The following is a 25132-nucleotide window of genomic DNA, read 5'->3' as shown; positions in this document are numbered from 1 at the left end:
GACAGTTAAATCACGATACAAATATGTGAAGATTCAAATCGGTGAGATAAAAACAAATTGCAACTCTACCTTTGACTAACATCACTCTCGTCAGTAGCTGTATCAAGGCACAAAGGCACCGGTTTCACTTTCAAAAAAGAAAAGGAAATAAGCATTGGGTTTTTTATGCTCTACCTCAGAAATAAAAACTGCTCCCTTAAAATATATAGAAAATATAATAGAATATATATATAGTAAATTTTTGTCTTAAGAAAGCTCGATCTCATTTTGTGAAAAATATGTTGAACGGAGTATCGTGAATTTAATTGTACTGAATAGTGAGTTGAGTTTATAGTTACCTCCCTATTGGATGCTATAATGTTTGTATTTCATACATCCACAGTATGACAGGTTTGCAGCAAGCTATAAAAGTTGAACACTCAATCTGCACTCAGTTAAACTCACTGCCACTCCCTGCCATACCAAACAGACGCCAGCAAAGTTAAATGAACATATTGTACAAATAGAAATACAAACACAATTGAAACCAGTCATCCAATAAAACCCCTGGGATGTAGTTTTACAACAATACCAAGGACGAGCCACATAAGACACATCAACCATTTGAAACTATTACTTGCCAGGTGTATTTAAAAGTTTATTAAACAGAAACTCCTTTAAAATGATTACAGTGAGAATAAGAAGAAATATATTTATATAAAGCACATGCATAAAAAGGTACAAAACAAGTTTGATTGCCTCCAAAACTCTCTGTAAATAGGATAATAAAACATCATTATATGTAACATACATAGCAAGTGTCATGCATGCTAAGATAAATAATAGGCTAGGTAGTGTGTTGCATTATGTGTATGAACAGTAAGTCGCTCCAGGCCCATGGTACTTTAATTTAGAAAAGATTAGGTGACTTGGCTCTTTTTATTCGGGGATGTTGTGAATGAAGTCTTTACCTCTATATCCTGTATATATAAAAAAGGAAGCTGGTTAGAAAGAAATGCTCTCACAAAAAAATAAAATAAAATGAACAGCTTCGAATTCAGATAAAATATAAACACACTGCAGAAACAACCCAGCGGATAAAAAACAGATTATATACTTATTATATAGTATAACTAAACAAGGAGAATTAAAGAGCTCCCCATACTGATGATTGCCTTTCTGTATTAGAGCACCAGATAGCACTTAGCAGTTAGAACAAAATACACCAAGAACACAGCATCTGCAATTAGTATGTTACTAGTATGCAACTCTTTAAGAGTGGAAAACTGGAGCCGCAGACAGAGGAAATGATAACTCTACAGAGTGGTAGCACACTAATATCTTAGTGGCACTGACCAGGATTGTGTGTTTAAAGGATTATGCCAGTGATTTTGCATGTTTTAGTCTATTTACAACAACTCACATACATTTTTATATCACTGTTATAGTATTTTTGCTAAGCATGCTGCACTGCTTTAGAGGTTTGAATGTGTTTTCAACTGCTCCAGGCATCTACGACATACAATATGAGAATCTATTAGCAGGATCTTGAAACTTGCTTCTGTTGTGCAATCGATTACCAGAGTCTTGACTTTGAAAGGAGTTATTCGTCCTGGGCTACTATACAAACATGGCGGTTCTACATGGCGGCCTCCGTGTCAGAGGATCCGCTCCCTCTGTAGATAAGAACATCTCATTTTCAGGTGATTATACACAAATGAAAACAAACACGCATGAATATTATATTCCATTTCTGCTAATAGAGCCCCCTAATTATGTTACACACTGGACCTTTAAGAGATGGAGGGGTTTAAGTTTACTGTGTTTTGAATTAGGTTAAAAAATACAGAATTAGCTGTATTGTATTGAAAAATGGATATTCAAGCCTTTTACACATTCACACGTTAAATGAATGTTGTATTCACCAGAGAATATTGTGAAAAGATGTCATATTGCTGTATGGTCCTTTATATTTCTCTTGGTGTTACATTATCACTGTGTTTGGTAATGCAGCGTAGGCTCTTTAACTTAATCCGCACTTAAATCGCATTATTACGCCACGATAATGCAAGGACTGTTCACAGAGAGCAATGACATCACTCAAGCAAGTTTCAAGAGTCTGCTCATCGATTTCGGAAATGAAAAAACAATGGATGCCTGAAATGGTAAGAAAAGTGCATCTGAATGGCTAAGTCTGTACTGCATGCATTCAAAAATGGTCAGCAAAAGTATCAAGTGTAGATGATTTGTAATTAAGGAGTGAAAACTTGGCTTAGGCGGTTACTGGTTGTATATCTTTCTGTGGGAAGAACATTTATGATGCCACTGAATGAATAAATGTGAAAAAAGGAAACTGTGAGGAATGTATCGAGCCAATAGTGGGAAAAATGAGAAAAGGGAATAAAACAGCTTAACAGCCTCTGAAAGTTGCTGGCTGATAAATTGAATATTTTTCATGTATGTTTCAGAGCCGCTGAGAGCTGTATCAGCACTGATTAGTAGAAAGTGCTTAAATCTCTGCTGCACACTAAGGAGAGAACATGTCCAGGTTGTGATGACAATTATGTGGCACCATTTCTTAACACTACAACTGTACAATATAATGTAATCCAATAAAACAAATCTCGAATAAATACTACCTTTGTGAAGCTTATATTCAATGCTGGAGTGGACAAAATGACTGGAACACTTCACAATAAAATGCAATCCAATACGACAAAAAACTACAACACAATACTGAATATTAGTAAGGTAAAGTGTAGCAAGGCCGGTGCAGGGTTTCCTGGAGTGTTTTAGAGCAAAGTTGAACTAATGTTCTCAACAATTAACACACATTTATATGCTGTTCAACACAGCAAAGGGCATATATCTAGTGTGGTTATAGTTTAGGCTGCCATCTATTAACAGTATCATGATCACAGTCTGCAGGGGGAAACCTTGTATTGTGTTGGATTGCATTATACTGAACACGTGTCCAGTGCTCCTAAAAACACACTTTATTGTATTTTTAGTGCCCAAAGTTAAGACTCCTCTACATAGTGGCACTAGCCTGTAGCCTTTATTTCTGGCGGCTTTTAACAGGCTTTGATTGGTTAGGAATGAGGTCTTCACTGTGACCTAAGTTTATCCTCCTTAACTTAATTAAAAAAACACCTTAAAGATATTACAATCTTGGTCTTGAGCAGCCCTACAGTCTTCCACACAGAGGGATTTTAATACTGTTTTTTGGCTTGTAAGCATTTTGACTGACTGTTTCTAGAGTTAAATGGGACTCCTGTTAGTGTTCTTCATCCGCTACTAACTCGCCACAAGGGGTGCGTATCGCCCCTGATGTCTGCATAGCAGTGGTAGCGCGAGCTTTGACGAGCCTTTTTTGAGCAGATTTTTGGTTTTATGGAACCAATGTAGTGTTAATCCAGGTAAATTCTTTAATTCATCTCATGCTCTCAGTCCTGACGCTTCTTAAGAACATATTTTGTACGACTATGAGCATTAAAATGACAAATTACAGGCTGCTTAGAGGTAGTAGCACTACATGCACTACAAGTGGATATGATGTTTTCAGTTACTGTTAAATATCTTTAGAGTAGAGATGTTCCCATACAAATTTTTCCTTCACGATACCGATTCTGATGCCTGAACTTTTTGTACATGCGTTTAAAAGAAATATATATGTTCTTTTTTAACAAGCTTTTACTACTTAGCCTGTATGATTGCTGTCATTGTTTGGCCTGCCTCACTTTGTCAGAGTCAAAATAGGGCAACATGACTTAAAAATACAAATGGTAGCCTGCTACTTCCCAGCAGAGTCCCGTTTTGGGGCTAATACATTACATGCTATTGGATCGGTGCACAGACAGTCGTACTCGCTGATACCTAATACCACATTTTAGGCAGTATCTTAGGAATTTACAATACTGGTATCAGTATCGGAACAACTCTACTTTAGAGAGATCTTTTACGTTATAGTCTTCTTTTGCTACATGCAAACTTCATGACTTTACACTGTGTTTTTAAAAAAAAGTCTGCTGCAAACAGTGTTACCCAAGTGGGGCTAATAAAAATAAATCTGTACTCTAAAATTAGCTGTGACGCACTTTACCAGAGACGTGGGGGGAGCATCATCTGAGGCTGATGACTAAAAAGAAAGGAGTGTCTCTAAAACATGGATGCTCCGTCATGCATCTGTGTAAAACCAGGCCCAAAAAAAGAGGAGAATACCAGCAGCTTACCACCCTCTGTGAGAGTCAGGGTTTTTTCATTCCTCAGGGTGCGAGTAGTGTTAGGTATCCATCACACAACAGTAGCATATTCTCTCAGCAATGTTGTTTTGTACCACTTTCGATTCTCCAGAATTCTCAGTCACGTTATGAAGATTTGACGTTAAACCACATTTGGGGGGCGGTGGCCGGTTGTGTCTATAGCCAGGTGAGCAGGCTGTCTCTGTCCATGTGCGACCCAGAGAGAACGGTCTCCATGTCCATCAGAAGGTCTGAACTGAGACCCTCGGGGATGCAGGGCATTAGCTCCTCGCCCTCAGACATCGGCAGCACAGGCATCGACTCCTGTAAAGTCATCGAGGAGGTCTCGCCAGAGTCGCCTGAAGAAGTCACAAAAGAAGAATTTAAATATCAACAGTGAGCTGATAGAAATTTGTGAATTTGCATAAACATTTTTTACATTGTGTCTTTTAATACAGCTGCACCTGGACCAGTATGACATATAAAGGTTTTGTATGTTGTGGTGTGTATGTAAATTAATAAAATGCACAATTCATGTTTTCTATCGACCACTTCTGTATAATAGCCTAAAAATAAATGTAAGAAGTTCGACGGGGTGCTTTTCACAACATTTTTAGTCGACTCCAAAATAAATGTACACAAATTATTATTTATTGTCTTTGGTAAAAGTTACTGTCATAGGAAATAATTTGTTTCACATGGGTTATGCAAAGGTCATTGTTTACAACCAATTATACTAAAGCATACCATAGTTCTTAGTTCTAAAGTAAGTAAATTAAGGGTGTGTTTAAATTTTTCTCAATTTTTTTACATCGCGTACCACCTCAGAAAAAGGCTCTCAAAGTAGCATCATGATGAGGGATGTTTAAATAAAGTTACGTAGGCCGACTGTATTCAGCTAAGGACAGTTCACGGAGGAGGCAGGTGTATTCCTATTAAGATTAGGAATAAACATTTGAGTGATCTCATTATTTAAGTATTTTGATAGCATTATATGTTTCAAATATGTTTTAAATATTTTAGAGATTCCTCTGCGTACCACTAGAGGTAGCTCCCGTACCACCGGCGGTACACGTACCATAGTTTGAGAACCTGTGATTTAAGGTATTACAGCTAAATAAGCCAATATTATGTCATTGTGGCCAAATTTATTACATATTTACTCCCACAATAAACTGCTTCCCTTTGGCTGCAGAGTATGTTTAGATCAACACTAGCACATCTGGACACTGTGTTCATCATTACTTAAAAACACACATATTTATTATGGAGTTTGGATGATATTCAAAAACAAAACGAAAAGCTGCCTTTCCACTGTGGAAACCTCGGGGCTATCTTTCTGACTTTGTTGTGTGCATGTAAGTTTTACCAGTGTCCATATGATCCACAGAGCTCAACATGTGGTCCGATGTGCGGGGTAAGCTGCTGACGCTCAGACCACTGTCGGTGCTCTCGTTGCGAGAGTGAGCGCTGCACAATAACACACACACAAAAAACACACACCGACATCATCTGTTATAGTAAAAATGCTGCATAGTCATTGAAATGAAAGAACAATTCATGGAAATCACATAGACAATCATTCTTCCTGGAACAATATAAGTTTACTACCTTCTGTCAGAGAAATATTCTTCATGAAAACTGTGGGCAGAGAGATTGTTCAGAGTAACTGGGACATCTTTTCTAGATTTTGCTGCTGTTGAGTCTTTCAAATATCATTTTCAATGCTTTAAGTTGCACAAATGGAATTCTGTTTATCTCCACTTTATGGTAGTGGCAGCAAAATAAATAATCATTTGGTTACATTCAGAAAAGGGCATTCCTTACTTTTACAGTTAATACTCAAGAAAACTAGCTTTTAATTGATTATTTCTACACTGTGTTACTGCTATGTGGAGGTTATAAATACTTTTTCCACTTTTGTCCCAAAATGAGATCTACAGCACATGACAATAATATTAAACAAGAACTCACCCATTAAGTGTGGGTTCATGGTTTGAACCTCTGATCCTGACATCCAGAGAAGGGACAAGCGTCTGTGCGTTCCTGTCATGGTCCATCCCACCGGGCATCTGGTTCCTACCTCCTGCCTCCTACAACACACACACACACACACACACACACACACACACACACACACACACACACACACACACGTTTGTGAAATGTCACACACACACACACACACACACACACACACACACACACACACACACACACACGTTTGTGAAATGTCATGTAAAACTCAAACTCTGTTCACATGAAAAAAACTATTGAATTACCGTTAAATCTGAACTGAATATACCGTAAAACTACATATCACAAGAAATAACTTAAATGTGAGTTCATCCAAGTATAATTTTATTTGACCTCTGACCTGTGGTGTGATTTGCTGAGGAAGGCCTTGTTGTTTGCATCTGAGCCTTTCCTTTTCCTGCCTTTGCTGCAGTGCCAATCCAAGGATGCCGGGGTTCATCTTCTGGGCTGCAACATAAGATTCATAGGAAGAGAATTTTTTTGACGATTAAGTAAATAGTCCCATGGAGGTCAAATATTTCAGCAATGAAAAACATGAGGAAAACATTTCAAAACTTTGCGATCTTTCTTATTTTCGTTGCCAGAACAGCAACTTGTGATGGTGGACATTGGAACAAAATGTGTCAATTCAGGAGACACAAATTTGATAGTGTGCTACCTAGACGCGGGTCGACCCATGCGGTGGTCTTATTTATGTGATCGATGTAGTACACCTCTCCATCTGCAGTCACAGCCTGCTCCCAGCCTTCAGGCAGTGGACCTGAACAGCAGTGAAAGTACACAGTGAGAAGGCAAATGGTGGATGTAGTGCATGGAGAGTAAAAAGTAGAATCTGGCCCACGTCCTTTAGTGTCTGTGTAGCTTCTAGTTTGTAGAGATTTTATTAATAGAACTGAAGGTAAGTGGGTAAATAGCTACAGTATAGTATGTTCTTGCCTTAATTGCAGGGGGTGGGATAGTGTAAAACACTACAGTAAATGAGACAAGTGTATAATACTGCCAACAGTGCTCTTTGTGAAAAAAAGAGAGATTGCAAATTGTTTTATTCCTAAAAAGGGTCTGTTCAGCCAAATTACCATATAATTACACTCAACAGCAACATCTCTTTACAGAAACACTATCCCCATTATTCTCAATAATCCACAGAACACATTGTGGGACTATTTTTACAGTAGAAAGTAGTTTAAATGAAAACTGTTCACAGCAGGTCTGTGGATTATCTGGAGTAACTGGGACTATTTCTGGAAAAACACTTCGCTTAATTATCATTAAACCTGCATTCACTGATGTTTTGGCCACTTGAGGGCAGCAGAAACAAACTGGAAAAACAACACAACTTGAGCTGTTAAAGTGAACCTGTTAGCAAACAGTTGTTTCTGTGCCCTGGTGAACGTAAGTCCAATATTACCTCTCTTTTAGCTGTGTTTTTGGCCTCCACCAACTACCAACTACTTGACAACCAAAACAATGAGCTGAATGATGCTAAAATGGCCTGTAGAGCTGAGGGGGAACTGCAGAGAGACTTTCTGTGGCTTCATCAGTAAGTATAAGTAGTCATGTTACCGATTAACATAAAGACAATGATTATAGCTGCTTTAATGGTGATTCATTGTTATTTCACTTCTGAATACCATGAGCCACAAATTTCATTATCCCGACTGTATATTGAGGGTGAACAGGGGCACCCTTGAGGCCCAGGGTTTTAAAGGATAGCTTCACAATTTTTCAAGCCTGTCTTAAAACAATAATCAGGTCACATTTGAAAACAATATTTGTTGTAATCATCCTTTCTGTTCATATTGGACTTAACAAGATCCCTTCCTGACAAGATGTAAGTGATGGGAGACAAAATCCACAGTCCTTTTCAAAAGTTTATCTGAGGCTTCAGAGGTCTGAGTTCATATCATTAGAAACAATTTAGTAAGAGATTTATTAACGTCCAGCATGAACAGGAGTAATAATTACATTAAGCCAAACCTGGCTGTATGTTAATACGGGCACCTGAATATAGTTTTTAGACAGACTTGAAAAACCTCCCCTTTCAGATGCTGACCAAGTCCAGCTGGGGATCTTCCCTTATCTCTGTCTCTTCACACTTTTTTCAGCTTTCTATTGTCTCCATCTCATAACTCACCAAAAGGGAATCCCGAAGAAATCACACCCAGCTAAAAAACCTGACCCGCTGCCGATGTAGTAGAACTATGAAAAGCAGGTCTGTGCTTTCAAAAGAAACTGGATTGTGAGGTGGGAGGGGGGTGGGGGTGTGAGAGTGATACCTGTCTCTGGATTGATGTTTTGTGGTTGCGTAGTGGGTGCTGGGTTGCTGAGAGAGTGGGCGTGGACCGGAGTGCCAGAGATAGGATGCTGAGCTGCAGCCGACTGAAGCTGTGAAAGTCGGGGGTCGTGCCAAGTAGTTGTCTTATCCAGGTGACTGCAAACACACAACAAGTCTAAACATATCTGTATCTGTTACACCGCTTGCAACCTGATGGATAAGAAGCGTCAGGCACGTTTTGCCTCGGACCTGCTTTACCTGTACTACCAGATGCGCACGTACATCTACACTCTCACATACAATCATCACTGCTTGTGCTCCAGTGGCTGTCAGGCCATGTGCTCTCATGAAGGAAACTAGCTGAAACCACACTGGTTGCAAAACTAGTTGGAACATTTTCTGTTTACATGGAACTGATTAGGTTGGCTCCTGGTTTTATCTGCACTGCTACATGTCTCTCTTCACTGTTTCCCTTTACTTTTAATTATCTGTAGCAAAACTATTCTGATCATTTGAATAATAAAAAATAATTTATCAAGCAGAAATTTTGCTGGTTCCAGCTTCTCAAATGTAAGGATTTGCTGTTTTTTTTCTATTTTATATAAGCGTTAATTGAACCTTTTTTGATTTATCAGCTTGAACTTTGGGGGTTTTGAGGAGTATTTTTCTCACTATTTTCTGATATTTTTTAGACCAAAATAACAAACAATAAAAATAATCAGTAATTGCAGCTGTGAATAGGATCAGTGCCAATATAGAAATGTAGATGTTGGAGCAAGGTGGGATTGACTCTCTGGATCTGAAACCCTTCAAGTAACCTGCAGAGCAACAGATCAAACACACTGACAAACAGAAGTTAGACCTTACTTGAGGAAGTAACGCTGGCCAGTAGGCGTTTTGGCCATTTCCCAACCTATGGGGAGTGGCACGTCGTCAGGTATGATCGTTGTTGCTGCTACATCGGCTGCTTGAGTGGAGAGAGAGTTGACTGGGAGGGAGGCAGGGGAGGAATGGGCGCGGACGTGATGAGGAGTGAGGGAGCCGCACACACCTCCATCCGAACTGGCCTGACGAGAAACGAGCAGGGTTAACAACTGCCGTGACGAGTCCACAAAACAGCAATCAGAAACATAAACCAGCAGGAAGAAAAGGTTTGGATGAAACCAAAGTGAAAAAAAAAACAAAGGCTTGGAGGAAAAACAGTGAAACTGGTTGCTTTACTTTAACCGGTGGTTTTATTCCTTCTCCTGAGGTGCTGCTGGTGGTTTAATATTGTTGGCAAGATTATCTGAAAGTTGCTTTTGTGTTGATTTTAGTTCAACAAGTTTCTGGAATTATATTCAGGATTTATACAGTTTTTTAAGAGTACAATTCAAACACTTAAAAGTACCCAAACCTAAACATTTCCAGACTCTCAACGCCTTTATCATCATATCTAAAATTGTTATTATAAATGCAATTGCAAAAAATAAAGTTTACAGAATTACTTTTAGAAACACAGCAATCAATGTATATCGTCAATTTGTTTATTTTACCAGCTGCTTATATTAATGAATTTGATTGTATGTTTGATGATGGATATTAAATGCTTGCTAATTTCCAGAGTAAGGGATCAACAGAGGACTTCTCTGGCTATGAATGACGAAACACGCCATGAGACAACAAATAACAGGATTGTTTGATTTAAAATATAAAAATATTTTACAGGTTTAGATGATTGATTGTGTAGCTGAAACACGTGTTATGTTGAAAACAAAGCATTTTTCAAGGACGATATTCGATTCAAGTATATTCCTAACCTTGAAAACATGACGGTTAAGATTAAGCATTTTTAAGTTTCAGGACTACGTGCCAAGCCCTGTTAATAATGTTTGAGCAACATCTACAAATCTAAGAGATAAAATTCAAGGTGGGTTTGCTGCTCATGAAATAAATTAACAACATTTCACATTAAAGTTAAATGATCGGAAAGCCTTCTTTGCTTCTAACACCCAGCTAGTATATGTGAAACTCAAGAAGATAAAGGCTAAAATGTGACCCTTAAGTGCATCTAGTGAGATCCAATTGTAGGCTAGTTGGATTATAGTTGTGGTTTAAGTGTGGTAACTCTGAAATAACTCAAAATACAGTAACTCTGTAGTAAAAGCCATTTTGATGAATCTGAAAATTATTTTTTCCTCTTTTTTTTCCTTTTTACGGTGTTAAAAGCAAATCTCCCATGACTTTTCCATTTCCCATTTTTATCACTACACCAGAGGCCAGATGACTACAGATTTTATAATAGAGTTTTAAAAATAATATTGGGCATATTGGATAGCTGCTGCCTGAACTGCCAATAACACAATGAAATGTTTACTGCAGCAAGAAGGTAGGTCTTGGAAATACAAAACAACATACCTAATACAAGAAAACTGTATCAGAATTGTCGAAAGTAGACCCTCATTAGAACATCTACAATATCTTTTATAGTCTCTACAAATAAATATAATTGATATAACCAGAGTTAGACAAATTGGACCAGATTGACCAGAGAAATGTAAACACATCCAGTAAAACAGCCCTGCCATAAATACTACCTTTGTGGATATTATATTGTTCAATAATTGGTTGTTTAGTCAGTAAAATATCAGTAATAAATGCCCACCACAATCTCCCCAAGGTCACATCTTGGTCAAATGCTTGTTTTGTTCAACCAACAGTCAAAACCCGATGAAAGACATTCAGTCAACAAAGCAGCAAATCCTCAGATTTTATAAGCTGGAAACCGAAACTGTCTGAATCTAAATAATAACTTTATAAATATATAATTGTTTTAGTCATTATTCATTGTCACACTTAGTGAATAGCAAATAGATAGTAAATTAAACATCTTTGGCTTTTGGACTGTTGCTGGAATAAAACAAGACATTTGAAGATCTCACTTTGGGGTTTTCTGACATTTTATAGACCATACAAATAATCGATTCATCAAGAAAACCTACAAATTCATCAACAGTCAAAACTGTTGTTGTTTTAGGACTTCATTGGACTGAATGTTTCCAATACTTTTATGTGGACAAATATTAATGAGAAATATCTTTCCATATATCTATATCTGCATAAGGTAACATTCCAATTAAAAGCAGGGTCCCAGTTTACAAGCAGGTCCCTGTTCAATAGCATTGTGTGGCTACACTTTTTGACAAATAAATGCAGGTCTCAATTAGACACCTGGTCTCTCTTTTATAGGAATTCTTTGGACATATAAAACCTCTTAAAATCCCCCAGGTCACCCTACAGCTGCTCAGATCGTACATACAAATATAAATTGTTCGACATACTTCTCATTCTCCACAATTCAACCAAATGAATGATTTGCAATTTATTTTTTATTCCATAACCTAAAAAATGGGGTAATATTCATATTAGTTTAAATAAACTATTTGATAGTATTTCCCATTTTTGCTGAGCAAGACTTTTGCGTTAAAGAAATTAAAGACCTGTCCCATATAGAGGCCTGTCCCAGATAGGTCAAGGTTATTAACTGCAGTTTTACCTTATTACTCACAACAGCTAGTGCAAGATTACATGACACATCTATTATTATTATTATTGTGATTATTATTATCATTATTATTATTATTATGGTCACTCTGTGTGTGTTATGTAGTTTGTTTGCGCTGTAAATCAGCACAGTGCAGTTATTAGTACTTGTCTGGAGTGGCCTCGGGAATCCGGCTGCCTGAAGAAGGAGTCCGGTAGTTTCCTCATCCTCATGGGCAGAGAGGCCGGCTGTCTGGCCGCCTTATTGGGGTTCATCACCGCGCTGAAGAGGGCCTCCAGCTCCGTCTGCGAGTCCCCGCGGACGTGCACGATCTGCTGCCCGGCCGGAGGCGCGCCGCGGTGCGCGTCCATGTCGCCAAAGTTTTGGTGTCGCAACAAATCTGTCGAAAAGTTCAATCACACAAACAAACAAAGAGGAAAACAAAGAAGAGAATAAAAATAAGTTGGGAGTTATGAGCAGGCCTATTTGTTTACACTTTTTTTTTGCCACCACCAACACCCCCCCTCCCCTTCCCAAACCCTCCCCCCACACCCCATTTGAACTTTTGTGTCCTTGTGTGTCTGTTTCAAGTTGTAACATCTCGAAAGTTGATCAGCTGTTGAGAGAAAAGCGATCTCCGGGTACAAGAGTCGAAGAAACGCAGTTTAAAGCGAGGATCGCTGGCAAAAATCAATGTGAGCAGCGTACAACACGTTACATGCCTCCCACATACCTTCAAGCAGCCAGACCGTTTCCCCCCTCTCTCTCACTCACTCTCTCTCTCCCTCTCTCTCCCTCTCTCTCTCTCTCTCTGTATTCCTGCAGGGGAAAAAAAAGAAAGAAAGAAACTGGAGAAATCACAGCCGGGGAAAAACACTCCGAGCGACACTGATTCCCGATGCAAAGTTTCAACTGAAAAGCCTCCTCAAGTGGGAAACAAAGCCATGGATATACAGGAAACCAGCTGGAGAAAAGTGATTTCAGCGAGACCTCCAAACTTTTTTCACATCCACTGCTCAGTCCAGATTCATGTGATAGTGCTGAGGGGCGGGGTTGCAGGGTTTAAAGCTGCCGCAGTTGCAGGGCAAAATATTTCCCTCAGATAGAAACCATCAACACCAGACAGACAGTGAGTTAGTCGTGTTTTATTTCCATGATTTAGACGCTTTCAAGGTTGAAAGAGAGAAAAAAAAAAAACACATTAAAATCAGTCACATAATAAGTGTTTGCTTTTATTTGTGTAGTTTCCAGTTTGTGTGTTTTTTTTTCTCCTGCTGAAGCAAAGGTGGTGCAGACAGAGGTTATAAGAGACAACCAGATATGATACAGTGGAGAGGAGGAATGAGGCATGGGCTGCTGTGCTGGAGTCCTTTTTCCTGACTCTGGGCCTGGTCTGGTTTTTGGTGTGGTGGGGTGGTGGAGGGGGGGATTGGGAAGTTGCACTGAGAAAACATCCGCCCCTGATGAGGCCAACCCAGACGGAGCCTGTTAGTCCATGCAGGCGCAGCCGCAGTGCTCTGCCCTCTGGTGGAAGACATGCGCACACCGAGCTGGAGCTCAGCTGGCCAACAGATTGAATTCAACAAAAATGTCTGGCTGGACCATGGGCTGGACTGGTGTTATTATCTACGGTGCATTCAATAAGTCATTCAATTACTGGCTCATTATAATCCACCAGAGTTAATATACGCTACAGTGGACATGAAGAGTCTTAGAAAAGGTTTGGATAATAAAAATCAAATGTTTTACAAATGAATATAGCCTACTTATCAATGGATTAACTCCAAAAAGGAATTATAGTAATATATATAGAAATACCTATAAACAGCTTATTAATCTGTATAGTTCTGATACAACTTTAACTATAAATGAACGCTTTAACAAGCAGCTGTTCAGCCAAACATTGTTCAAACCCACAGAACTTCATTAACTTCTAGTGGAGATCATAAAGTTTCCAAGGATAGCTCAGTGTGTTCGGTTGAATTTTGGAAAACATTTTTATGAAATGATACACATTGCATGTAGAGTATTAACTTTTGGATGATGTTGCAGCCATTAAGATAAGATCATCCTTTTTTGGATCCCCCAGAAGGGAAATTTGGATGTAACATCACCTCAAGGACCAAATAATTACAGATAAGTACAGAAACCCGAATAGAATAAGTAATTAAATGTGTATAAAATTAGAAAATAAAATAAAAACTGTAGGAGCAATTAGCCACAAAACACAAAATGACCCATACGGTATCCAGGACTAGTGTTGTACTGAACTAAATGTCTCAGCAAAGTGACACAGTGACGTGATTAATAGATTGATAGTTATAAACATGCAACAAATATGTGTAAACATCATAAAACTTCAACGCAGAGTTTAAATAAATTGATAGAAAACATATTGGCCTATAAAATGTTAATTTGTACTGTACATTTTGTATATTGTTTTGTTGATTTTGTGTTTCTACCCCAGTGGTCTGTTTATTCTGTACATATCTTTACACCGTAGATATCTTTATATGCTTTATTGTTGCTCTGGTATGGTTGAATCTAATCTAATGCTGTCAGACAGTGTGGAATAAGGGGATTTTAACAAACTTAAAGCTGCTTAAGGGAAACTATAAAGTAGAACTGGATGTTAAGGAGTTAAAAGAGGGATTCTTTTTATGATTTGTCTTTAGAGACACTTATTTTTTACTTTGCTGTCAGGATTTAAAAGGTGTCTCTGGGGTCTCTGTCACAGTTTTGCTAACCTGAGTGGAGTATAACATCTGCTTATGCTGATGCAACAATTTTATTTCACATTTATTGTGTTAAATTGTTGGTTAAACTAATTACAAAACACCTTTTCTTTATGTCAAAATGTGTTTTTATCTGGTGTGTTTCGTTAATATTTTTCATTTAAAAACAAAAGAAGAAATTCAACATTGTGTTGATTCAACAAATTAATAGTTCCTGAGACTGTGACGATCAGATTCCTACAGTGTGTGTAGTCTCTTCCACTGCCTCTGATGTTTGCGGCACATACATTTACCCAAGTGCGTGTACTGATACCGTTGTGGGACTACGTCCTATCTGAGACCATGGCGGAGTTGCATAAGTTGAGGGTGAAGAAAAGGGCAGCAGAGATTTCCAGCAGCCATTCCCAGTCTGAAAGCGTCGGTCTCAGAGATGTTAAACCTTTGTGAGACAGCACACTTGTTCCCGCTATTTTAAAGCTTACTGTGATCATCTTACAGTGCAGCATGTGTGTGTCTCTAGTGAGTCCTTTCCACTGTTGCTCATTTTGTAATAGCTTTTTAGCAGGACTATACATTCAGATTACAATTTATTTCCCTTATGAGAGGAAAATAATATGATTTTGAGTCTAAACTCTTATTTAAATAAAAATATTTGTTTTCTTCTGCATAACAAAATGCCTTGGACAATTGCACTACACTCGCTATAGGTAAAGCTAAATAAATTCATGAAAGATATTTATTTATATTTACAATATTTACCAAAATGATCAGTTGTTTCTGTGTGTGGAGAACTCAGATGCACCATGGCAACAGGCAACAGGTCAACATGAGCAATTGTAATGTAATGCAAACCGAGAGCAGTAGATGGCACTGTCATACCTTTAACACCTGTAACATATTTAGTTTTTGCAGTTCACTTGCAGGATTTCTTCTGTTGTTTTGCTGAACAAAATCATCTCCACACTCCACATACAGCTTACATATAATTAAACAACCAACACAGAGTTTTTAAAATGTAGGTTTATTAACATTAAACATGCATAATTAATATAACTTTCTATCTTTTGAGTTGCGTCGGTTTGGCAAGCCAGTATGTTCTCCTCATGTGTCATTAGTTAGGCCATTTTTGTCTCTGTTGATTAAATCCCTCAGTTTGTTGTAGTTTTTTCTTTTAGGGCACAACCAAGTTAATGTTTCGGTGCCTTTCCTCATTTTTTTGCATAAATAAAACCTTTTTGAAAACCTTTGCTCTGTGTCTTGCTGCACTTCCAATAACCAAATTCTAAAAACAAGTTGTGGTTTTATGAGGAGGAACGTGCTGTAACAAACCAGATACAACGTGTTAATTAGTGAACTTTGAAGGTGCCGGTAGATGGATTTTGTTACCTACTGTTTCCCCCTTCAATAAAGCTTAAAGACTGGAAACAGGGGGAACAGCTGGCTCTGTCAGAAGACAACAAGACTCCTGCACCTGGCCATGAAATAGTCTGGCAACTTGTTATTTTGACACTTTGGACTGCATAATCAACTTTGGCAAATTTGGTTAGCTTAGGACGGAGCCAGGTTAACTGCACCCTCCTGCTTCTAGTCTTTATGCTAAGCTAAGCTAACTGTCTCCTAGCTCTAGCTTCATATTTATCGTACAGACAGAGAGTGGTATCAATCCTCTCAGAAGAAAGTGCCAAACTATTCCTTTCAGCCATCACACAGTTTAATTTAATGTATCATTTCTTTACAAGGGCACAATAAGAGGATATGATAAACACATAAACCACACAGTCTTGTCTTGCATGGCAGATATAATATGTCATTGTCATTCACATGCATAGACTGCTTTACAAGAGTATGTAACATAGGACAGATGTGGGGGGGCCCCGAGGCTGCCGCACTAGGCTTTTCACATTCCTCTCACTGACCACGGCTGTAAACACACACAGGTTCAGAACAACCGCAAATCCTGTCTTTGGCTCTCACGGTTAAGTTTTCCAGGGAAGCGACAGGCCGGCCGGGTCTCCAGCTGGACCCCGGCTGGAATGTGCTGCTGCCCTTTATCGCTTTTCACTTTTCTCACTGCTTGACTGCCCAGTTAACAGGAGTAATTGGTCTGACCCTGTAGGAGGCTGTTTTCAGATGTATGAGTCAGTGGTCAGAGAGAGGGGGTGGGGGGGGTGGGGGGGGCATAAGAAGCAGACACCGTCTTCACTGCATCCTACCTTCAGCTGCAGCTCCCACGCAAAGACACCAGCAGAGAGAAAGTGTTCCTACATTAAAACAAGCTGCCCATTTCCCTTTAACCACATCTGTTTCTCGTGCTGGTGGCAGGATATAACCTGTAAAAAAAACGATGCCTGGTAATAGACACTGAGGGGGGAAGGTAATCTCTCTTTACCACAAATCTGGAATCAGCACATTCAGCTACTTGTCAGAAACATATCCAGACGTTTATCACCAGCCCCTTTTACAAATTCAACCTCCTTTTTACGAGGGATGTTGTCATGGGAATTTACAAGAAAAAGTGGGAGTGACTGATGGAGGTGGAGGCAGTGGGAGAGGAAGTGAGGTGAAAGTTTGACAACTGAGAGGAAGGAGCAGATGCAGACTTGGTAGATGAGAGTGGAAGAAGGGATGGACGTGTGAGGGAAAAGAGCAGACTCTGTGGAAGAATTAAGCATAAATGGAGGAGTGGCTGCTGGTGACGGGGTGGATAGAGTTCAGCCCCCCACCTCCCTCCCCTCGCCCCTGAAGGAAATAATCACAATCAGACGGCACTGACATGATGTGGACAACAACTGTCCTCCTGCTGCTTCTGCCTCATCTGCTTTCCTCCACAGTATGTATGATATGCATGTCATAAATGTCTCCAACTTTACTCATCTGTCTTGTCACTTGTCTTGTCTTGAGTTATTGTGTTGGGTGATAAAATGTGAGACTTTGAGTGGGATAGTTGTCAGGGAGCTGCTTAATGTGAAAGGCTAAAAACAAGCAGCTGTATCAGTGGCAGATGACTATAAATTGCTTCAAGAAATCAAGGACATTAAGGGTTTAGATTAGAGCATTATGGATGGAAATTGTGTGTCATTTCCCTTTTTAGTTGTATCAACATTAAAATAATCATGGCATGTGTCTGTGGAAATAAGGATAACAAACTTAAAATACGCATTCAGATCCTTTTCTTCATTAAAAGTATCGGCACCTCAATGCAAAATCTTATTTAAGCAAAAGTAAAGGACTATAAAGGACTAGCCTACTTTATAAAGTGCCAGGGTGATTAATTAGCAAAAATTAAATCTTTCTGTCAGTAATTGGGTCGTTAAACTTTGTTCTGCAGTACAGTAAGAATATATCGTTCTGTGTTGTATGAGAAACTAGAATTATAAAAAAGTTAATTCAAGAAAACTGTTGAAACAGGTTGTTTTCCTTTGAAAATGGGTTGAAATATTCTGGCAATTTTCTAAAACCTTTTTACAAGAATATTCATAATGTAATTCCATGTTTCACTCATCAGTGCTCATGTACAAAATAATTAGATGTCAGATTAATGTTTTTGAGTAAAAACTGCAATATTTCCCTTTTAGATGTAGTAGAGTGGAAATAAAGTAGCATTAAGTCGAAATACACAATTACTACTTAGTAACAGTTACTTACAGTACTTGAGCAGCAGTCATTTTCACTTGAAATATCAGGGTAAACACATTTGTTACTAATGACACTAATTAAGTGTCTGTTCTATTCATGTCAAACAGAGTCAGGGTGCTGCTTTTGTGCGTGTTGTCTCACTGGAAAGGCTCTGCTACACTAAATGGAACGAAGCCTTAAATCATTCATAACACCTGTGTTTCCTCTCCTATTTTGTCTATTACACATAACCAGTATTACTCAACATTTATTTTATGACTTTTTAAGTGATATTATTACTTTACTAATTACTCCCTGCCAAAAGTAATTAGTTACACTATTAGTTATTTTACTTTTCCCACCAAATGTGGTGATTGTGTCCTTTCTCCCCAAAATTAAATAAATGTTTCCATCTTCCAAATAAGTTTTGTCCACAAATACAAAAATAAATCCAAGGATATGATTGGATTTCAAATGAGTAGGGGCTGACAACAAAAGTAACATTGTAACTAATTAACTGTAATATTATTACTGAAATGTATTAGTGATTAGTTACACTGCCAGTTACTGGAGAAAGTAATAGTATTACTGTAATATTATTGTAGTAATGAGTTACTTTCCAACACTGCACATAACACATAATGTAATGCAGATTTACACCTTTCTCCATTGCCAGGACACAGGAAACAGCACAAACTTTAACCAATCAGAAATAGTCAATGAGGACTTCCCTGATGTTCCAGTCAAAGGCCATAAATCTCCTGGAGGGGTCAAAGGTCGGGACACGTGCTCCATCCCGTGCGACATCACCGTCAAGCTGCTACGAGATGAGAAACATTCAGTTTGTGGTAAAATGTCTTCCTCTTTCCTGGTGTTATTGTTACCATCATCACCGTCTGAGAACGTATGTTTGTTTGTGTGTGTGTGTGTGTGTGTGTGTGTGTGTGTGTGTGTGTGTGTGTGTGTGTGTGTTTGTGTGTGTGTGTGTGTGTGTGTAGGCCAGTTGCAGCAGTCCCTGTTGGCGTTTGGACGCAGCACCCGGAAGCTGATGAGAGATGTGATGGAGGAGCAGCAGAGTGCCCTGGACATCCTCAGCAGTCAGGTAAAGTGAAGTTCTTCTTCCTCTCTCTTAGTAACAGAGATTCGAAATGTCTGATTGGCTGGCTGTATGTACAGTAGTGTCACATTTCCAGGTCACGGAGCTGATGACCAAAGTGCAGACACTCAGCTCTGAGGTTCAGAGAAGCAACACTGAGATGTACTCCATCAAACCTGTGCAGTCCCACGGTAACGCAAATACAAAGACATTCGATTCATACATATGGGTGACAAATTTCACCAATTTTCAAGTGATGAGGAGTGCTACTCACCCTGTTTTATAAGGGCTTCTGTGGTTCAGGGCCGTAGGGTTTGACCACTGTGGTTAGGGTTTGGTTAGGTTCAGTACAAGAAACACCTTAGTTATGGTATGTTCATGAACTGTTACATATACTCAACAGATAATCTGTTAAACATTTACAGTCAAAGTGAAACAGTCGAAATGTTCTGTAATCTGTGGACTAACCAAATAAAGTGTGACCAGTGTTTCTCTTCCATAAAGCTGTGGGATTTGTGAGAGACATTTGAGCAGAACCAGACTTTTAGCCCCTAGTGTGGGTCAAGATCCATAAACATCCTACAAGTCCCACAATGCAACTCAATATTGTCACTTTGTTAGACTCTCCCCATCTGGTAAACAGCTTTTTATAATGCCACACCTCCAGTTTGTAACACCGTACAGAGGCTTTTAAAAAAATGATTGTTTAAGTTTTAGTTTCCAAACTCAAGCTGGTAACGGATACCCTGATGGTGTCATCAGAGATATTTTTTTCAGACATTTAACAACTGTTTTCACAGGCTGTGTAGGATTTCTCACAAAGAGTAAACTGATCTTGATGTGTGAAAATTGTGCCTTTAAACTCTTTCCAAACTTTATGGAAGTTTCATGAGAACATGACAAGGTGTTTTTTGAGATATTCCAGGTGGACTTTAAAGGGCTTTACAAGTCTAAGAAGCTGGAGAAAATTCTTTAACTGTATGGGGACATTTATTTTTTCAGTATGTATGAACGATTAAAACACCAGATTTGGGGTCAGCATATATTGTTTTTACTGGACAATAATGTATGTGTTATATAAATACAAAATAAATCATTAGGAAATCAGTAAAACACAAACTTATTATCCAGTGACATGTAATTTAATGAGGTTTGGTCTTTTTTAGCCCATCACAGGCATATTAGGTACAAGCACAGAATGCCAGTGAAACACTATTGTTTAACTCACTGTGCATAGGCAGAGAAAAACATTATTGGACTTTAGATATGCAGAGACATTCCTTTGTCCTGTGATTAATAAAAAGTTGCTGCTTTAGTGAACATAAATTTTCTTCGTGATGACAAAATATATATATATTTTTTTTTTATTAGGACGAGACTGCAGCGACATCAAGGACAATCTAGTGTCAGTGGTCCCCAAGATCCCCAGCGGTATTTACATCGTTCACCCAGACAACACTGACTCTTCATTTGAGGTACATGAATAATTCAGTCATTAACAGTCTGTCACTCAATCATCGCCCACTGCTCAAAGCGCAACATGTGCTGCAGGTTTTCTGTGAGATGGACTATATGGGAGGTGGATGGACAGTGATGCAACGGAGGACTGATGGATTAACTGACTTCAAACGACCCTGGGCTGATTATGTTGATGGATTTGGACACCTTGCAGGTTGTATGAAGTTACTTTAGACAGTGACAGAGGCATGTTTCCTGTTTCATGCTTTAAAACCCACATTAAGGGGAGATTTGAACTGCTAATGTAGACCAGGTGTGCAAGCTGACTGCTCAAAAACATCAACCATGCATACTGTTTGTAAGATGAACATTAACACATTACACACTACATGGCATAAACTATTACACCCATTTGTGATTGTTGAACATCTCATAAATCAAGACATTAGGGAATTTGTTCTCATACAGCCACAAGAGCATTTATGAGGTCCAGCACTGATGTTCGGTGTTAAAGACCTGGTTTACAGTTGATGCTCCAGACATCTCATTCTATAGATTTTGGATGGGTTGAGGTGAGGGAAGCCAGTCAAGTTCTTTCAAACTAATCTGGGAGAATCACGGGGGGCAAATAAGAAAGAGCCTTCCCTAAACTGTATCCACAACTGTGGTAGAACACTATTTTTTAAAATATAACTGTATGCTGTTATATAAAAATATTGTATATAAAAATATACAAACCTTTTGAACTGTCTCACTTTGAACAAACCCCACAAATGTTGGGGGGAAATTTTGCTCTTTCCAGTGATTAACAGCAGATTCTCTCTTGTTATGTGTGTGTGTGTGTGTGTGTGTGTGTGTGTGTGTGTGTGTGTGTGTGTGTGTGTAGGAGAACACTGGTTGGGTCTGAAGAAGGTATTTCATATCATAAACCAGAAAGATACTCGGTTCCAACTTCACATCGCTCTGGTCTCCCATGATGACATCACCTCTTATGCATCATATGATGATTTCCAACTGGACAGTGAAACCCAGTTCTTCAGCATACACCTGGGGAGATATGCAGGCAGCGCAGGTAACACTTTATAAATCAAGGCTTATAAAAAGTGACAAATGTGCTTTTTTCTTTCCATACTGTGCAACTGATAAATGTACTCAACGTGTGCACATCTTGCATGACTGTGTGCCTTTTTTGTACAGGTGATGCCTTTCGTGGCTACGAGCAGGAGCAGAACCAGGACACGGCTCCGTTCAGTGCCTCAGATGTGGACAACGATGGCTGTAATCCTTTCTGCTCCATCGACAACCGCACGGTGGAGAGCTGCAGCACTCAATACAACCAGACAGGATGGTGGTTCAACCAGTGCGGCCTGGCGAACCTCAACGGCTCTCCTGAAGATGCAGAGCAGGACCGGGGCCAGAGGACACGCATCCTGTGGGACACCTGGAGACAGAATGGGATCCCGCACACCATCAAATCTGTCACAATGAAGATCAGGAGGATTGTAACCAATAATTGACAGAAGGAAGAGAAAGGAGGATGAGAAACAGAGAGTGAGAGAAAGGAAGAAAGCACTATTGTACAAGTTGCACTGCATCTTTGTTCAACCTGATGTTTTAATAAAATAGGATAGAAGGAGGTCTCATTTTCGTTGTTTCACCTCATTGCACGTCTTCTGAAAATATTCCTGTAAGGTGCTTTGACTCTTGAGGACAACTATACCTGAAATGATAATGCCTATTGCAACAAAACAACAACCAAAATTCTAATTGAAATTATCTTCGTGATTCTTATGATGCCACGACATCCCAATGCTAAAGTAATTATCCTATCCTCCGAGTCTCATCTGAACCACTGTCCTCTGCTGCAGAGCGGGAAGGCCATTGCTTTTATCAAAGCGGGAGAAACCCCAGCTGAGAGTCTTAGGAGCAGCTGGTAGATGTAAACAGTTTATATTCTTAGAAACAATTACAGTAAATGTGCTCTGGTAAAATACTGTGCTGCTGTCAGAAAGATCAGGTCTTGGGCCATGGGCGAGGGGCCCTGTGTCAAAAATATGCAGGATAAGGAATGAACAAACTCTTGCACCTCAAGGGTAGGCACAACCCATATTCTTGTTATACAAATCATACAGGGTAAATGTGACAAGCAGAAACTTTGAATGCATCTCAAGCTGAGTAAATCTGTTCTGAGTGTTAGTTCCACTGTGACTGGCAGCAGCAGGTGAAACAGATGCTCCTAGTCGAATTAACTACCAAGCCAGTCCAGCAGACGGTGCTGTGAATCTCTCTCAAAATACTGACACTCACATATACTGTACATGAATGTGTGTGTGTGTGTGTGCGTGTGTGTGTGTGTGTGTGTAACTTGGTCTGCAGCGGCTCCCTGCACTACAATCCCTGCAGGAATTCGTCACATTGCAATTTTATATTAGTCAGTATGGACAAACCTACAAAAATCAAAAAAGTTGTAATAAACAGTTATTATCCCTTAAACAAATCACAGCCCTCATAAAATAACACAGAGCCACTGTTACGATCCCCGATCAAATAAATAAAATAAAATCCTGACCTTCACAAAAGAACCACGTTAACAAGATAGATGATGATGTCTTCTCAGATAGAGCATCCTCCAGCTCCACCAATCAAATTATAGTGTTACAGGGAAGAAAAAGGCTATTGTGGGAAACCTGGTCTACTTCCCACCTAAGGCCATGTTCAATAGCATTAAGTGAAAGATCTTAGCCCACTCATTCATTTCAATGAGACCCCAGTGTTGCAGATGCTGAATTACCAACCAGACCCTCAGGGGGCCCAAAAACTCCCAGTTAAACATCTGACAATCAGTTTGTGGTAATATTAATGATGCAATTTAGTGTGGTAATACTGTATGCCACCCTATCTTCCATTTGTGAGCTTCACTTTACTTCAACAGGTGAGTCCAGAACATACAGCCGTTTACATCAGTGGACTCTTCACGCTGTGAGCACCGTTCAACCTGAATTAACTACACTCTTCTCACTTTTGCTAACCAATCAACATGGTACATTTAACAAAGCAACACACTGTAAGGAGAGGGGGGAGAGACAAACTTTTGATCTACCTTAAAAAAATATATGATAGGTATCTACATTAAAACCTTATCTTGAGACAATTTCAGGTTGTGGGGCCCTCAGTTAAATTTTACTTTTAAGGGTCTAGATATCACTCTATATATTATTTGTGCTAAAACGGTTGCCACAGACTAACTTCTTATCACCCAATGCACTGAACTGAAGAGAAACAATGGGTACCAACAGGTCGTTTGTACCCTCTTCCTGGCACTCCTGCAGTTATAATCTGGCCCTGGACGCCTTTCTCCCTGGAGGAAAAAAAAAAGTCAATGTGAAAACTTTCTAGAGGAATAAATACTGTGTCATAGTTATAAACCACTGTGTGCTGTGTTTTATAACGATATTGCTCATAGTGGACTTCATGCATCCTATTTCATCATCTCACCAGCACTTGAACAACACAGACCTTTGCATTTGTTTCAAACGGAGCAGTTGACTTGGATCATTTATATATCTTTTGTTATGTGTGCTTCTATCTGTTAGGCTAGAGGAGGCTGTGTTGTGTTCAAATCCCATGGGAAACACATGGTAGATTCAGTGTTTTTTCCTGCTTCTAAACTCACCCAGAATCTTAAAGAGAACTAATTTAGGGTGGCCATTTCCTTCACATCAAAAAGGAGGACACTTTGCATTCACATGGACACGCAAGCAGATATTTGTTTGGTATGATCCGGTTTTAAATTTGAATGTTTTTCCACCAGGTTACATAAAGGTGCATACGGACACCACATAGCTAATAATAAATATACAAGATACAGCTCATGACAACGTGCTCTTCCAATTCAGATTACATAGGTCTAATAAACATCATACAGAAAATGTTCTTAATGTTTTTATCTGGATAGATAAAGGGTAAAAAAAAAAATACAGCACCTTCTGTTTCAGATGTATAGACTTTGCCTTTACATATGAGTATGAGCATTTTCAGAATTTCAGTCCAACAACCGACATTACTCACGTTACTCACGTTACTCACGTTACTCACGTTATGTTCTGTGTCGCTGAGAGGTTGATTGACAGCCTGGTGGTAACCTAGCAACTGGGTGATCAACACATGGCTCAT

At 39.1% G+C, this 25132-nt stretch overlaps 2 protein-coding genes across 4 annotated transcripts; one reads left to right on the top strand and one right to left on the bottom strand.

Annotated features, from left to right (window-relative positions):
• Positions 1-616: 616 nt before the first annotated feature.
• LOC127363938 (transcriptional coactivator YAP1) lies at positions 617-13098 on the bottom strand. Of its 3 annotated transcripts, XM_051400905.1 has the most exons (10): positions 12789-13098; positions 12223-12455; positions 9400-9599; positions 8534-8688; positions 6916-7017; positions 6598-6704; positions 6195-6313; positions 5832-5861; positions 5590-5690; positions 617-4579 (listed from the first exon to the last, which is right to left on the bottom strand). In XM_051400905.1, the coding sequence occupies exons 2-10, from the start codon at positions 12424-12426 to the stop codon at positions 4398-4400; spliced, it is 1200 nt and encodes a 399-aa protein (XP_051256865.1). In that variant the 5' UTR covers positions 12427-12455; positions 12789-13098; the 3' UTR covers positions 617-4397. The 3 variants fall into 3 exon arrangements, with proteins under 3 accessions (XP_051256865.1, XP_051256866.1, XP_051256867.1); XM_051400906.1 differs by lacking the exon at positions 5832-5861 and having other exon boundaries at positions 12789-13096; XM_051400907.1 differs by lacking the exon at positions 6916-7017 and having other exon boundaries at positions 12789-13095.
• Positions 13099-17378: 4280 nt separating this feature from the next.
• On the top strand, positions 17379-22596 carry angptl5 (angiopoietin-like 5). The gene is made up of 8 exons (XM_051402244.1): positions 17379-17620; positions 19082-19253; positions 19404-19507; positions 19599-19692; positions 20873-20976; positions 21053-21173; positions 21846-22031; positions 22157-22596. The coding sequence occupies exons 1-8, from the start codon at positions 17564-17566 to the stop codon at positions 22474-22476; spliced, it is 1158 nt and encodes a 385-aa protein (XP_051258204.1). The 5' UTR covers positions 17379-17563; the 3' UTR covers positions 22477-22596.
• The last annotated feature ends 2536 nt before the right edge of the window (positions 22597-25132 follow it).

This window comes from Dicentrarchus labrax, unplaced genomic scaffold (assembly GCF_905237075.1).
Source record: "Dicentrarchus labrax unplaced genomic scaffold, dlabrax2021, whole genome shotgun sequence".
Lineage (NCBI taxonomy): Eukaryota > Metazoa > Chordata > Actinopteri > Moronidae > Dicentrarchus > Dicentrarchus labrax.
The sequence above is the reverse complement of the archived record's forward strand: the minus strand, read 5'-3'. Positions and strand labels throughout refer to the sequence as shown.